This window comes from Papaver somniferum, chromosome 11 (genome assembly GCF_003573695.1).
Source record: "Papaver somniferum cultivar HN1 chromosome 11, ASM357369v1, whole genome shotgun sequence".
In the NCBI taxonomy this organism is placed as follows: Eukaryota; Viridiplantae; Streptophyta; class Magnoliopsida; order Ranunculales; family Papaveraceae; genus Papaver; species Papaver somniferum.
Window position 1 is genome coordinate 24975003 of NC_039368.1, and position 16112 is coordinate 24991114.

Below are 16112 nucleotides of genomic sequence, written 5' to 3' on the forward strand. Positions count from 1 at the left end.
TCTATAGAATAAATGGCATGGCGATCAGAACATTTTAGTGTGCGCCATATTTTATATTTCATATCTTCTTAGAAGTTCTGAAAAATTGTGATTGAAGTTCCTTCCTCAGACTGATTGAAGACTTTTTTGAGCCAATGCACCAGCGCAAGTTGCAAACATAGTTGCTCATACTCCTGCCAAATACACCACAATGACTGATGTTCATGTGCATGATTTAGATTATTATGTAAAAAAAAATATCAACTCCCTGTACATTTATCCTGGAAAACATGCTTGCAGGTATTTCTTGGAGGCTCTATAATGTGGTTAACCTATGTCGGTACTTCTTGGAGGCTCTATACAAGTAACAGGTCACAGACTCACAGGTGTCCAACTACTCCAACTTTCTTTCAGCACCCACTCCTTAACTTTCACGCAAAACTGATGCCATCAGTAACTCCTCAAAGTCGATGCTCATACACAGAGAACGTAATGATTCAATCCATAGAATCAGATTCTTGAAGATCCCATGTGATAGTTCTTATTTTTTGTTTTTATTAACATGTGATCATACCTTTTCCTGATAAAACCTTCTCTCCTCTTCTCGACGATATGGTCAAGCTGGTCAACTCTAAGTCAACCATAGTCAACCATTGATTTTGATCCACTTTCTTGATTCGATCAGATCTTTTTCTTGCAACCCACGGTTTTAATCTTCTCGATTTACCCTTTGTTGATTGATTTCTGGTCCAACTCTGATGTTTTTATATGTCTCTTCTTTTTTATTTTACCCTAATTTTCAATTTTCTATTTTCCTCTTTATATTTGCCAATCTGTGGTTCTAATTGGTTTGTCTTCCTTTTAATGGCAGTTTAATCTCCTACCTGCTTGTTGCCACGCATTGATGTTGCAGTTATGTCCCATCACATCTTGAGGTATAATCATAGTTGGCGTTTCCAAGTTGGCATATTCAAAGTTGGCTTCTTATTGCAGTGGTGCTTCTGATTTTCAGCCTTATCGATTTCACTCAATCTTATCTAACCTGGGTTATTATAATGGTTCTCCTGCTTCACTATTAAGGAAAAAGTGTTCTTGCTGAAAAAAGTGTTCTTGCTGTTATCTTTTCTTGGTCAGGAGCTTGGTGTCTACAAAAATGTATTTGACACATCCTACAAATTTTCATCCATACTTATCTACCATGCTTATCTATCTAAGAAGTTAACACATCCTACAAATTTTCCTTATAAATACTACCTCAAACAATTTCAGTTTTTTTATATCCTTCTCTGTTATTACATCATCTTTCTTTTCTTCACCCTTATGGCTAGAGCATCGATGAATAACATTTCAGAACAGCTGCAGTGAGTTTCAATCAGTGAAGAACCTATTAGAAGAAGGGTTGTTATGCACTCGAATACTGCAATCCTAAATGGAATTCGAGATTGGAGGTATTGTCTTGCTGGTAAACTTTATGCCCCTGGTGTCATGATATGGCAAGATGCTGAACGAGCTGCCAGATTCATTTGGCCTCATCTGAGGAGGCACAATCAATGGTTGGTTCAGGTGCGTAGTTTGGAACCTAATGTTTTTGTTATAAAATTCCAAGTTAGTGATGATAAAGAAGCTATTTTATTTGGTGGGGCTTGGAATTTTGATGGTTATTTGATAGTCTTAAAAGATTGGAATTTAACAATGGACTATCATCTCTTAGATTTCTCGGTTTCTCCTTACTGGCTTGAATATAAATACCTCTTACCTGAATTTACTTATGCTGATATTTTGCGAATGCTTGGTAATATCGTTGGACAAGTTAGACTGGTTGAGCCTGATGGTGTTAGTCCTCCTACTTCCTCAAAATATAGAGCTTTAATTCTCATTAATGTCAACACTCCTCTCATAACTGGTATTACTGCCGCTAATGCTGCTGGTGTCACTAGGTGGATTGGTTTCTTTTATGAAACACAACCTTACAGACTTTTCCCTGAGTGTAAGGTACCTAATCATGAAGAAAATGACTGTGCTGATATGACTAATCGAAGACGTGAAATGGAAGAGACTGTAAGAGGATTTGGTTTTGCTGAGCCGGTTTTACTTCCTCAACGAAATCCTCAGCAAGAAGCTCAACTCTTCTTACAACATGGTACTCAACGGAGAAACAGACTGCGTCAACCAATTTCTCTAGAACATCCGAGGCCTTTTGATGGAATGCGCCTATCCATCTTCTCGGCTACTGACTCTGATGCTGCAACTACATCATCCTATCATGATCAGTCTCATCTTTCTGCTTCTATAAGGCCATATTCTACTCGGACAAGTGATGGTGCTAGTACGAGTGGTACGAAGAAGCGATATCGTCAACCCCCAACCTTGGTTATAACTCCTGAGAATCAACTTGAGGATGCTGAGTTTGATAGAGATATTATTATTGTTGGAGAAACATCTTCTGTTCAAGAAGATACTGCTAACATTGAAGAGAATAATGTTTGGGACATTGCTGCAGCACATGCCCTTAATGCACAGAACAAATCTGATGCATGGCAACAGGTGTTTTTCTCAACTCGTTTTTCTCTATTCAGTTTTCACTCTTTCCTTAATTTGTGTTGTTTTTTCCCTATCTTTTTATCTATCTTTTTCATTATTTACAACATGAAAATCCTGTCTTGGAACTGTCAAGGAATAGGAAACCCTCATACTAGAGACTATCTTAGTTTCTGTTTGACCAATAATGATCCAAATATTTTTTTCTTGTGCGAAACCAAAGCTCAGCCCAATAATATGCGTCTATATCTTTCTAGAACTAAATACCCTAATTATTGGTTTGATCCTTCTTTGGGCCTTTCTGGTGGTATTGCTCTTGCCTGGAAATAAGGAATTGATGTTGAAATAATGCACACTACCTCTGACACAATACATGCTATTGTACACACTCATGATAATAACTTGGATTTTTTTGGTCACCTTTATGTATGGAGTGCGTGATGCTGTAGGCAATAACAATCAGTGGCAATATTTGCTTGAGATGTATTCTTCTGTTGATCTCCCGTGGGTTTTGTTAGGTGACTTGAACTTCACTATGAATGACTCTGAAACCCATAGTATTAATGCATCTCATCCTCATCATGCTAGACATGTTAGGAATTTTATTCAGCAAATGGGTCTCATTGATTTGGGTTATTCAGGAGCTGACACTACTTGGTCGAATCTTAGAGATGGAGATGCTCATGTCTCTGTTAGATTAGATAGAGCCTTAGTGAACTGTTGTTGGATTAATAATTATACTAATGCTCATCTGCAACATTTAGTTCCCATTGCTTCATATCATAGCCCTATTTTGTTACACACTGTTCCTAGTGCTAGAAAACACACTCCTTTTAAGCTATAAAAGTGCTGGTTCCAAGTGGCCTCTTGTAAAGACACTGTCAATCAAAGTTGGCGACAACAATTTAATGGCTCTCCTTATTTTCAGTTATCAAGTAAGTTAAAATTCATTAGATTTCAGTTGCAAATGTGGAAATAATTCTCTTTTGGGAATATTGAGAGCAATCTTCATAATATTCAGAATCAACTGCAGCGTTGTTTTGATGATAATTTGCCAGCTTCTCATCCTTTGATTCGACAGTTAGGTTCTTCTCTTCAACAGTGGCTAATAATCCAGAAAGAATTCTTCATGCAAAAGGCAGGTGACAAGTTTCTTGAAACAGATAGAAATTCTTCATATTTTCACTCAATGGCTAATTTCAATAAAAAGAGATCCAACATTCAGGATATTCAAGGGCCATTGGGTATTTGGTATGATGATCGGAGTAACATTGAGTCTATTTTTCTTAATCATTTTGTGAATATTTCATCTACTTCTAAGCCGCAGATTAATCAAGATATTTTGCAGCTGTTTGCTCCTTGTATCACAGAAGACCAAAACTTTCAGCTTATCCGAGTTCCTAATGCTCAAGAAATTAAGGATGTTGTCTTTCAGATTAGACCTTGGGCTTCTCCAGGTAATGACGGATTCCAAGCTGCTTTCTATCAGAAATGCTGGGAGACGGTTGGTTCTGAGGTAATCTCCATGGTTCAGTACTTTTTTACCTTCAAGCATATGCTTAAGGCTATAAATCATACTTATCAAGTTCTGATTCCCAAAACTCATAACCCTCAAACACCAGCTGACTACAGACCAATTAGTCTGTGCAATGTTAGTTACAAAATCATCTCAAAAATTTTGTTGCCGTCTTAAACCTTTTTTGCCTATCATTATTTCTCCTACTCAAACTGCCTTTGTTACAGGCAGACATATCCATGATAATGTTATTATAGCACAGGAGATTCTGCATAGTATGAAATTTAAGAAGATAAATAAGGCTTTGGTAGGTTTAAAGTTGGATATGTCGAAAGCATTCGACAGGGTTGAATGGTCTTTTTTATTATCAATTTTTCGCCAAATGGGTTTTCATGAAGATTGGATTTCTTTGATTGGTCAATGCATATCCACAACAAATATTTTTATACTTATCAATGGTACTCCTAGTTCTTCTTTTTGTCCAACCCGCGGCCTTCGCCAAGGAGACCCTTTGTCTCCTTATTTATTTTTGTTCATCATGGAATCGTTTTCTAGACTTTTACAGCATAATGTTGTTTCTCTTATCAATGGTATTAAAATTAACCATCATTGTCCTCCTATCAATCATCTGTTTTTTGCAGATGATTGTTTGTTATTCTTTCAAGCTAATTCTGCTCAAATGAATCATCTTAAACATCTGATTCTTTCCTTTGGACAAGCCTCAGGACGGGTTATTAACATGCAAAAGTCAACTTTGTTTTTTGGTAAGCACACTTCGATTGCCCACAAGTCTAGTATTTCTAGCATTCTTAATATGAAAGTTATGGGGTTGGGTGAAAAATATTTGGGCATTCCTCTTTTGATGCATAGATCAAGACAAAATTTTTTTAAAGGTATTCTTGATAGCATGACTAACCGGTTACAGGGCTGGCATAGTAAAATGATTAACCAAGAAGGGAGAACAACTCAAGTGAATGCAGTGCTGAGTACAATGGGTATGTTTCAAATGCAGATCCTTAAACTGCCAGAAACAACAATTCATCACATGGACAACATCCAAAGGCGTTACTGGTGGAATAATTTTACCAACGATCATCCACGACATCTTATTGGATGGAAAAAGGTATGTGTACCTAAAAGATTTGGAGGTCTAGGTCTTAAAAATTTAACCAATTAAAATTCAGCTCTTCTTGCGAAATTGACCTGGCAATTATTACATAATCAAGATGCTATTTGGACAAAATTGTTGAAAGGTAAATACTTTCCTCATAATGATCTGCAATTCTTCCCTACACCGGAAACTAACAATTCAAGTTGGGTATGGCAGAGTATATGTGTTGGGCTTGAAATTGTTCTTAGAAATGCAAAATGGCAAGTAGGTAATGGTACTCGCATCAATATCTGGAATGCCAATTGGATTCCTTCCATGCAGACTGCAATTCAAGATTGGAGTGATCTGAATACAAGTAATATTCAATGGGTTTCGGAACTATTTGATCCTCTCACTCAGCAATGAAATATTCCGCTTCTTCGCCATTTATTTTCTGCAGACCAGGTGAATTCTATTCTCACTATTCCTTTACAATTAGATCAGGAAGATAAATTGATCTGGCCTAGGGCTGCACAAGACCCGCCCACGATACCCAAACCCACCCGTACCCGCTAAATCAGTGGGTTTTTAATCCATACCCGCCCGTTGTGGGTGCGGGGTTGGTTATGAAAAAAAAAAACCGCTGTCTGTGGGTGCGAGGTTGGTTTAAGCTAATACCCGCCCATACCCGCCCAAAAAACCCGCAGATTATATACCATTAGATAAAACTAATCCTAGTCGTCCATTATGAAACCCTAATACTAGTAGATAGGATAAATGATAACCCTCATTCACTTTCTACACTCTTCTCTCTGTTCGGCCTCTCCTCTTCTTCCTCCTCAGTTCTTCTTCTTCACATACGAACGACAATTACCAGAAATCTTCACCAGAAATCGACAACAACAACTTCGAATCTTCACCAGAAATCGACAACAATCGAAAAATCAACAGATTCAACACTTAATCTTCATCTGTGAACTTCCTAGATATGAATATTTTGGGGGTTTTGGTTTTTTTTTTCTCACTTAATCAAGGAGAATAGAAGTTACTCTAAATACTTGAATATAAAGCGGGTTTAAACCCGTTTAAACCCATACCCGCCCAACCCGTAGCGGGCGGGTAACAAAACCCGCCCGCTGTTTATGGGTGCGGGGTTGGTTATGAAAAAAAAAACCCGCAGTCTGTGGGTGCGAGGTTGGTTTTATCTTATACCCGCCCATACCCGCCCATGTGCAGCCCTAATCTGGCCTTTTACTAGTACTGGCATGTTTACAACTGCTTCAGCGTACAAGATGCTTTGTGAAAATGAATTGCATATGGATATTTCAATGGGTTTATCTCAGCAATTCTGGTTGGCATTCTGGAAATTGAAAGTACCGTATAAGTTTCAAATTTTTATGTGGAAAGGAATACATGATGCTATACCCGTGAAAGCTCGCATTTTTAGGCATCTGAATGCTGATGATCAAATATGTGTTCTGTGTAGTATGAATCAAACTGAAGATCTGGACCATTTGCTACTTCATTGCTCCTTCTCTCAAGCTATATGGAAGAATTTTTTTCCTAATCAGTTCGTTTCCATTGTGCAGCATCCCTCGGTTCTCTCCTGGATTCAGACTTGGCAGCTTAAGGGTTCGAATATAAATATCAAACACACACCTCTAGTTGTGCACTTAGCTCTCTGTATAATGCACTTCATTTGGAAACATAGATGTAGTGTTGTTTTCAGCAATATAATACCCAATCATCGAACTGTCATACATCAGATAAACTCTTACAGGGTACAACATCAGTTAGACACCACATTTGTTGCTCATAATCATTACCATTTACAGAACTATATCTTACATTTGCCTTGGGTTCCTCCTCCTCTGCAGTTCTTAAAGATAAATATTGATGCTTCATATAATTCTGAATCTTTGTTAGCTGGTATTGGTATTATAACTAGAAATTCTGCAGGGGCCTTTGTCATGGGAAGAGGAACATTGAAAAGAGCTATAAATGTTGAGCAAGCTGAAGCCTGGGCTATGGTAGAAGCTATGCAAATAGCAGATTCAAATGGCTGGTCTAATGTCATTTTTGAGACAGACAATCGGAGTATCAGTAACTTTTTACAACATCAAACTAATCTTTGTCAGTGGCAGTGTTTACCTCTTCTTAGAAATCGTGTTAATATGTGTAATAGCTACCCTATGTGGTCTTGGAGTTTGTTTATAGGTCTTGTAATAAAGCTGCAGATGCTTTAGCAAAGGCAGCTCGAAAACCGAATTTATGTGGAAATTGGTGGAGTTATCCACCTGAATTAGTAGTTCCTTACATAAATCATGATGTAACTACTATGTGTATGTAATATAAAGTTTGTCTTTGTTTAAAAAAAAATAACTCCTCAAAGTCATAGCCTCGTGTAACACATTTTCTAATATAAACTCAGTTAACAGCCAAGAAAAAATCTTCCGATTGATCTACTTGAGGTTCTCTCTGTGTTTCTCTTATTTCAATGTCTCTCTCAAAACCCATAACCTCTGGTTTCTCTTCTTCAACCTCTTCTTCATTTCTATTAACGAAGTCATCATCATCCAATACTTCCACTAGTTTTTTCAACAATCAAAAGAAACCCCATCATTCTAAAATATGGTGTAAGCAGAAACAAAATAGTCAACAAGAAATTCCGTCAAAATCCGACGCCACCAGTAGAAGAAATCTCGTAGCTGGTTTAGGTAGTTTAACTGTTGCTGCTGGTCTTACTACTTTAACTCTAATGGCAAATGGATCATCTCCTACCAAAGAAGGATCTTCATCAACACCAAAACCTGATCAGTTTGTAAAAATTAAAGAATTCGGATCTCAAACTAGAAAACTTGAAACCCCAATAAGGGCTCTAGTTACAAAACCCAAGATATACAAATCAGAGAAAGGGAAAGGAACTTATGTACTTATAATCGAAGGTATTGATGTCCTAAATGATGAACCGGTGAGATTTGATGTGTTTGTTGCAAAACCCCAAGCAGGAGGAGATCAAGCTGGTCCTGAATTCGGTGAATTCGCTGGGAGTTTAGTTGATTTAGCTCGTCCAAGAAGTGGTAGAAATTCAACTGCAAAAGGAAGTTTAGAACTTGGGATTAGTTGCTTGCTCAAGGAAATTGGGGCAACTGATAGTCCTAAACTGGTTGTTACATTGAAACCAAGAACTGGTGAAGTTTCTGTCAGCGGTGTACGTGTGGAGTACATATATCATGAAGATTAATTCATGTATGAATCTGTGTTCCTTGCAAATGCCATTTTTAGTATTATTCTATCATCTGTATTTCCTCTTTTTGGTATTCGTCTCTGCGAGTTTTATGTACGTTGCTTTGTTTTTGAGTTAATAAAGAATGGCATACTCACTGTGTGCGAGTGGCAAGGCTTGTTTCTAAGCTAAGTGGTCACCATTGAAGATAACTTTCACGCTGGAAGTTGTACGTGCGAATGGGACTCATTTTGAAAAAACGTATGGGCTTAGCTTTCGTCAGTAAGTTAGCCATGAAAGCAAGGGATCATTTTCTAAGCAATAATTTTTTTTGGTTAGGAGTTAGGACCATACTAGATTGTAAGATTTGATATGTTTCCAATTTTGTGGGTGTACGTCTTATCATGTGTTCAATCACATACAAAGTTCTGTTTTTTCCAAAGCCTTCATAATGCGTATTGCTTTCTTTCCAACAATTACTTACATAAATGTAAATAAATGCATCTCTTGAATTAATTCTAAGTGAAGTCATCTAGTTGCTTGCCGTGATGTGCATCCCAATCCTATGTTCTTTATAATGTTCCACTTAACAAGTTTGTTCAATACAGTAACTGATTAAGCTTCACTTATAAAACCACATAGAATTTTTGTTCATTTCCTTATCTAGTTAAATTAATAATCCCACTCCCTTCTTCCTCTCTCTGAACAATAACACCATGTCTTTCACATCCTCCACACCCAGCATCAACTCGTCTCCTCTAGGCAAGTTCTACAGCGAAAAGGGTTTATTAAGGTTCGGCGGTCTTAGCACTAGAAAGCAACGCTTATGTTCTATCTCATGTGAATTACAAAAACCGAAAAAGGATAGAGACCGGGGACTGGTTAATATTGATATACGATCAGATGAAATAAAGATCAGTATTCATCGGCGAAATGTTCTTCTTGGGATAGGAGGATTATGTTCAGCTGCAGCTTCCACTGTTCTTGAAAAGCTTTTACCTGTCGATGCTGGTGATGGAAATGGAATCAAACCCAAATCACTAGGTGAAGAAAATGAAGCAGTTGTTATGCAGGATATTGTAGAGTTTGGGTCGATGGCAAGAGCACTAACTAAAGTTGTACATGTTCTTGTGGATAGACCAAAAAACGACGGGGATTGGCAGGAAGTTCTTATTGTAGATGGTATTAACATTCTGAGTAGTAATAAATCAGTTAGGTTTGACGTGTACGTGGATAAACCTGTCCAGGGACATGGAGGTTTGATTTTCATGGAGAATCCACAAAGTTATGGGGAGATTGTAGGAAGTATGGTTGATATAGCCCGTGAAAGGGTTGGAGGAAATGCATCAAAGAGCTCACTTGAAATTGGTATATCAGCCTTGATAGAAGACATCGATGCAGAGGATCTGGAGAAGTTAGTCGTGACATTAGTCCCTAGATCAGGCCTAGTGGTCATCGGCGGGGTTCGAATTGAAGCACAGTAGTTACACATGAATTTTATTGCTGACATACTTGTTTATTTAAGGATGCGTGCTGCAATGGGTCGTTTTAGCTGGTGTTGCATATTTGCATCCCTTTTTATTTTAGATAGTGCCATACAAATTCTTTGTTTTTTTTTAGCTACATTTCTTTTCTTCTTAACAATTAGGTAAAGATCTGTAATTGTGGGACTTGTGTGTGCCCAATATATCGTCTAGGAATGGTCTGGTTGTGGTCGTGTATAATATTATACTTGTGTAAAATATGGAGGTTAAACCAAACATTTGTTCTTTTAAGAGACTGCTGGTTGGATTACGAAACCGTGTGGGAGCTAAGAGTTAAGATCTTACCTAGCAAGAACGAAAATAGGTAAATGTTTACGTCAGTCTCATTCTCACAATTGGAATGTGTACTCGTCACAATCCATAAAAGACTACCCAGGAATGATCAATGAATTTACCACTGGAAAAGATGGATCCTGAGTCACTGATTACCTACTATGGATTATGGAAAGAGGATACCAATGAATATGTAAAACAGGTAATGTGACAAGGAATAAAGACACACAAAGGGCAAATTACAGCAAGTTGCATAATATTATCTAGAAAACACCCAACACGAAAGACACGTATCCGTTCCCACTTTTCAAAGTCCCAAGTCCCTATTGACAACGTTCATCTTTACAGTTTGAAAGGGAATCTTTTCACATGTACTAGAGTGGGAGAAATGAGATAATGTTCTCATCTGGTCTCACTTACTTGCAAAGAATCATTTCCCTAAATTAAGTTGACAATAAACACTTGATAAAGAATAAGCTCAGTATCAACAGTTTGCAGCAAGAACTCCCACCCTGTAGTTTCACAAAACCATATCAGCATTAATTGGAGGTGACAATTACATATCAAAAACTTGCATCAGGAAGAAGAGAGGTAAGACGACTGAAACCCCTTACTGTAATAAAAGGGAAAGGTAGAAAATTTACAAAGACTAAAGTGAGGATAAAAGTTTAACTGGGAAAGCTCTTTCTGTTTGACCCATTAAACCCATAAAAAAAACTTACCCACCTCAAACTACCAACGGAAATGAGAGAAAAAAACTACCAACGGAAATGAGAGAAAAAAACTACCGTCGATTAGGTTATCCAAGGATAATACTCACACTTGCTCTATCTTCTCTCTTAGAGAGTCCCTCCTGATGCTATCATTGCTGTTGTTGATGGTTCAGGCAAAGGCTGCAAAAACTCAATGTAATGGAACTCGATTTGTAACCTATGATGGATCGGTGTCGAAGCCATTAATCCCTTCTTCACATCATCTTGCAATTCTCTAATGGGTATTGCAGCTAAGAAGCTTTTAATGTATTCCTTACATGATTCCTTCCCTTCACAAACAACCTCCTCATTTTTCTCACTCTCACCGGATTCGTCATCTATCTTTACTATAGCAGAGTTAACCATCGGATCCTCTTCTGACATTTTCACAGAGATTTGCTGGTTTCCTGAAATCTCTGGAGCTGTTGCCACAATCTGTTGATCAACTGCTTGTTTTTCTTTGGATGACTTTTCTACTTCTTCTTCCGGTACTTTGTGAATTTTCGTGTCCCTGTTAAACTTTAAAATGTAAGCTTGGTCACAGCCTTCGAAAAGCCTCTCACCGAGTGTGTCAATAATGTAGTAGGCTTCTGGTTCAACTTTCAGGATAAAGAAGTGATCATTCCAGCTCACGATGTACACCTGAGGTTCACCATTACTGAAACAGAGATCATTCCCAGAGCTGATCTCATCCCATATATTATCAAAAGACATAGCTCCCTGGAGAAATTCAAAACCCCCTCCTTCCATCCCTTCCGGATAAAAGAACCCAACGAAAGATTTGTCGGAGACGATAGAGATTGGGCGGATCTTAGCCTGGAGAACTGTTTCCAAGTCGAAGTGTTTGTCAGGGAACTTTTCCCTGTAAGTCTCATTTCCACACATGTTTCTCCATTCCAAGGAGCCTTCCCTGATTAGGGTGTCAAACTGGGATTTGATGGGCATGGAGTCTCTATTAGTCTGGAACCAGTTTGCAATTACAGCAACCAAAGCTGTGCATGCACTCTCGCCTGCCGCACGTTCACTCCGCTGATCGATGGAAGCGAAGAATACATGTGTCAGGAGTTTCATGTGTCCATCGCGGCTCACAAATTCCTTGCGCTCCCAGCTTCCAACAGCAAAATTGTCATCCCCAAATTCGGACACTGATGACCGGTTTGCATTTGAGTCTTCATCCGCCTTGTGCCTCTGAAAATGAATAAGCAAACATAATCAATGTTAATAACTGGGTGCAATTTACTAGAGAAAACTTGGAGACCACACATCATAGTGTACACAATTATCTAATGGCATGTATCCGGGAGATATACTAGCAAATACAGATTTCCCGTCCAGATCCTAACCATGTTTAATTTTATTACTGTTAGAAAAAGAGGAGCAATAGAGAGATGATGCTTACGATTGAAGGATTGGACTCATCAGAGGAGCTAAGCTGTCTTCGGTCATAATCAATGTCGTCTCCACCCTCTTCACCATAAGCTTTTTTCAACAGTGGCTCCCCTTTGGCTTTAGGAGATCTAAAATTCAGCTTCCTCTTCCTCCAAGACAGAATGCCCCTCCGTTTTGAACTCTGCAAGAGAGTCTGATCAGACACTGATGCGGTTGATTCCTCTACAGTCACGCATCCCACATCTGATTTGCGATTGCTGTAATAAATCCAGTCCTCATTTTCGCCATTGATCTTCATCTCGGAGATGTAAGACCCACCAACACAATTTGCATATGCCAAGCTGCCATAACTGAAAGATTTCCTAACACTAGAAGTATCTTCAACCACCATTTCTCTTTCATCACAATCATCAAGAGACGCTGTATCGAATGGGAATACATACTCACCATCGTCACTTCTAACAGAGCACCTTTCATCACTTCCCTCATCCTCGCGATACACCTTCTTAGCTCTTCGAGTCGACACATACTCCTTTAGTATTTTTACCTTTCTTAAACCTGCTTTTAGGGCGGATAGTTCATCTTTCTCTGTTGGTAAAACCTCTCCTGCCATGGGAGACAGTGGAGCAGGCACCATTGATCTTTGAACAGGCTCTGAAGACTCTTGGGTGGTTCTCAGTTCCAATACGCTAAGAGATAGCTGCAGCAAGGACGAAGCTCCATATCAAAAAGAGATACTTCATGAATTATTCTAGTAAAAGAAGCAGCTGGTATTACTCTGGCAATCAAAGGAGAGAATCAAAGTTTATGAAAGAGAGTTAGTAAGGGGACATACAGAAAGAGACGGATGCGAGTCGGCGTTTCCACTCGAAAGGCAAAGAGGAATGCTAACTTCAATCTCTTTTTCTGCTGCTGCGGACACATATTCTGCGAGATTCAAGGATGCCGTTCCAACTACTGGGTTCTTATTCTTCACTCCTTGGTTCAACCCCTGAATCAAAACAAATGTGATCTTTAGAACTCTTAAAATTTAACAATTGTCTGAAATCACTCGGCCAAAAAGCAAATAATCCCTCCTACTCTTGCGTGTCCTAACTAGAGAAGTCCGGTTGTCGCAATAGAACCATGGTTGAATTAAAAGGACACACAGATGTAACTCTAATCACTAGTTGATCACTGGCCAGTAATACCACCTAGAATCTCAGCATTGCATCTGCACTCAAAATTTCGGAATAAATATCCCATTGCTCAAATAAAGCCTAGTATCAACATGGAAACTAACTATACATTCTCCATAAAGAAAATTGCTAACATGAGACATTGAACATTCGTTTTAGAAAGACCAATTCTAATGATCCTTAAGTTTCCAAGCAGTCTAATCCAAAATTCACAACTTAAGTATAGTACAACGTTTTTCTGATTACCTACAGAAGAATAGACCCTTTCTCTTCAATTGAATTAACACACACAATTAATAACAATCTTCAAAAAAAAAAAAAACAGTAAATGATAAGGGAAGAAAATTTGATATGTAGACAAGAAAACATAGTATCATTAAAACCCAATACATAAAACAAAGGATTGAGGCAAATAATAAATTTTGATTCTCCCAATTTTGAGAAAACCAAGGATTCAGAAAAAAAAACCTAAATTAGCCAAAATAAATAAATTAAGCAATGAAATTTAAAAACGGAGAAAAGAAGAATTAAACTTACATTTAAGAGGGTAAAAGTGATCTCCCACGGATGAAAAACGTTTTCTTTGTAAGCAGAAAGATTACAAACACTCTGAAAATCTTCATCCCATTCAACAACACCAGCATCATCATCTCTAATTTCCTCCTCTCTAGTGAAATTCCTCTTCACTGAACGTCTAAACGACGTTAAAGCAAATTTAGGACCTTTCCATCTGACCTCAACAGACAATTTAGAAACCTCCAATGGTTTTTCTCCATCAATAACATCTTTATCTCCCCCAATTTGATGGAGTTCTTCCAGCTTCCTCACAACTATTTTCACCTCAAATTTCTTTGATAACTGTGGTGGCCATGGCCATCTCATTCTCACTACCATTTCTCACTACTGATGATCCTCCCAAATAAAAAAACTAAAAAAGACCTAAATTCTCTATAGAGATAATTTGGATCTAACTAAATTTCAAAAAATGAAAAAAATTCAAGCTGTCAAGAGATCAAAGGGTGATTTGGTATTGAAACCCGGATCTTAGAAACAAGAAAAACGGATAAAAGAAATCGAGATATTTAAAAAGAGTCAAAGAAATGCGAGTAATTCGAATATGCTGCTTACTAAAACTAACAATAAAAAACAAAAAACCGAGGAAGAGAAATAAGAGAATCCTAATTTATAGAAAAAGGAGAGGAAATCCCGCAAACGAAGAAGGAAATTTCATAGCAAGAGAAGACTTCCTTTTATCTTTTTATTATCACACTTTAATTACTCGACTAAGAAAACAACCAAAATCACATAGACAAAACCAACGTCCTTATCTATCCAACAATCTTTCTCTTTTTTACGGTTTTAACCCCTTGTCAATGGAATTTAACTAGGTTTGGTATTCTAACCGTGGTTAGATATATTTTAACGGATTTTTAAAATGTGGTATATTTTTGATCTCGGTCGGGTGAAACTAGGAAACTACGGTAGAACTAAATAGCCAAATGAGTTTTACCGTGGTGCATTATTATTATTATTCTACCTTCATCATGTGCAATTGTCTCAAAACTTGGTCTGCAGCATGATACCAAAACAAAAACCGGGTGAAAGAATTGAATATATGCCCGCAAGGCCGCAAAAACCGCGATAAAAAGTTTTTTTCAAGTGCAAGAAACCGAAACTTGACTTCTAGAATCTTAGCTAATTTTGGGTTCGGTTTGGTTTGGATGGATAATGGATTGAGATGCCTGCCTTGCGCTGGAAACAGGGTGTATGTGGAGACGCAATGATGATATACTAATTAATTACGTATACTTTAATCATTTTTTTGATTGTACGTGTATTCCTAGGAAACGCATTGATGATAAAAGATACGGTATCGGATTTTGTACGCCTTAATTACCACGGGCACGGGATATTGCAATCTCTCTTCTTCTTCTTCCCTTTTTGTTTTGTTTTACTTTCAGTCAAAATTCATCAATCTCGGCAAATTTTATTATACAAGGTGTTTACATTAGAGACTTGTGCTTACTGTTTGAATGTTTTAGCTGGTCATAGCAACTAGTAGCAAGGGTGTACACATATGATGTGTTGGTATAGACTTCAAAGTTCAAAATAGCATTCTAACATCGAATTCACAGGTATGACGACTATTGTTTTTTTGTTTTTGTTTTTAATAAAGTGCTTCGAGACATTGACCCTAATGCATATAAATCAGTTGTTAATTTAAGGAAAAAATCGTTTAGACATGCACATAATTAAAAGTGGTCCAATATTCCAATACGCTTTAACAATTCCATATCACATTAGAAAAAATCGTCCAGCTTTTCCAGAAAACGACTCTGAACAATGCTTGGATCAATTTTAACAAATTTGTGTGTAGATATATCGCGTGTAACACATTGGTAATTCGTTTTTTTTGCATGCACCTGACTTTGTTGACACTTTACTTTTCTAGGAAGCATGAATTTTATTAAATAACTAAGAAGCAATTATACAAGAATATGTTATATCCAAAGAGGCGTCTATTACAATTTGATTTATATAAAACGGGATTGTGTGATATCATACCGTTGTTAAAAGGTTTCCTAACATGCTAGCATCCTCAACATGATTTGCTAATTCATCTGTCA

At 37.6% G+C, this 16112-nt stretch overlaps 1 protein-coding gene across 1 annotated transcript; it reads right to left on the reverse strand.

Annotated features, from left to right (window-relative positions):
* Positions 1–10332: 10332 nt before the first annotated feature.
* Positions 10333–14734, reverse strand: LOC113320743. Its single transcript, XM_026568635.1, has 5 exons — positions 14023–14734; positions 13143–13298; positions 12318–13007; positions 10987–12106; positions 10333–10678 (listed from the first exon to the last, which is right to left on the reverse strand). Exons 1-4 carry the CDS (start codon positions 14377–14379, stop codon positions 11006–11008), a joined length of 2304 nt encoding a protein of 767 aa, XP_026424420.1. The 5' UTR covers positions 14380–14734; the 3' UTR covers positions 10333–10678; positions 10987–11005.
* Between the last annotated feature and the right edge of the window lie 1378 nt (positions 14735–16112).

Coding starts and splice junctions, on each gene's coding strand:
- LOC113320743 (XM_026568635.1), bottom strand. CDS start 14,379: ATGGTAGTGAGAATGAGATGGCCATGGCCACCACAGTTATCAAAGAAA. Junction 13,299..14,022: donor TCACTTTTACCCTCTTAAAT/GTAAGTTTAATT, acceptor GTTTTGATTCAG/GGGTTGAACCAAGGAGTGAA. Junction 13,008..13,142: donor ACTCGCATCCGTCTCTTTCT/GTATGTCCCCTT, acceptor TCCTTGCTGCAG/CTATCTCTTAGCGTATTGGA.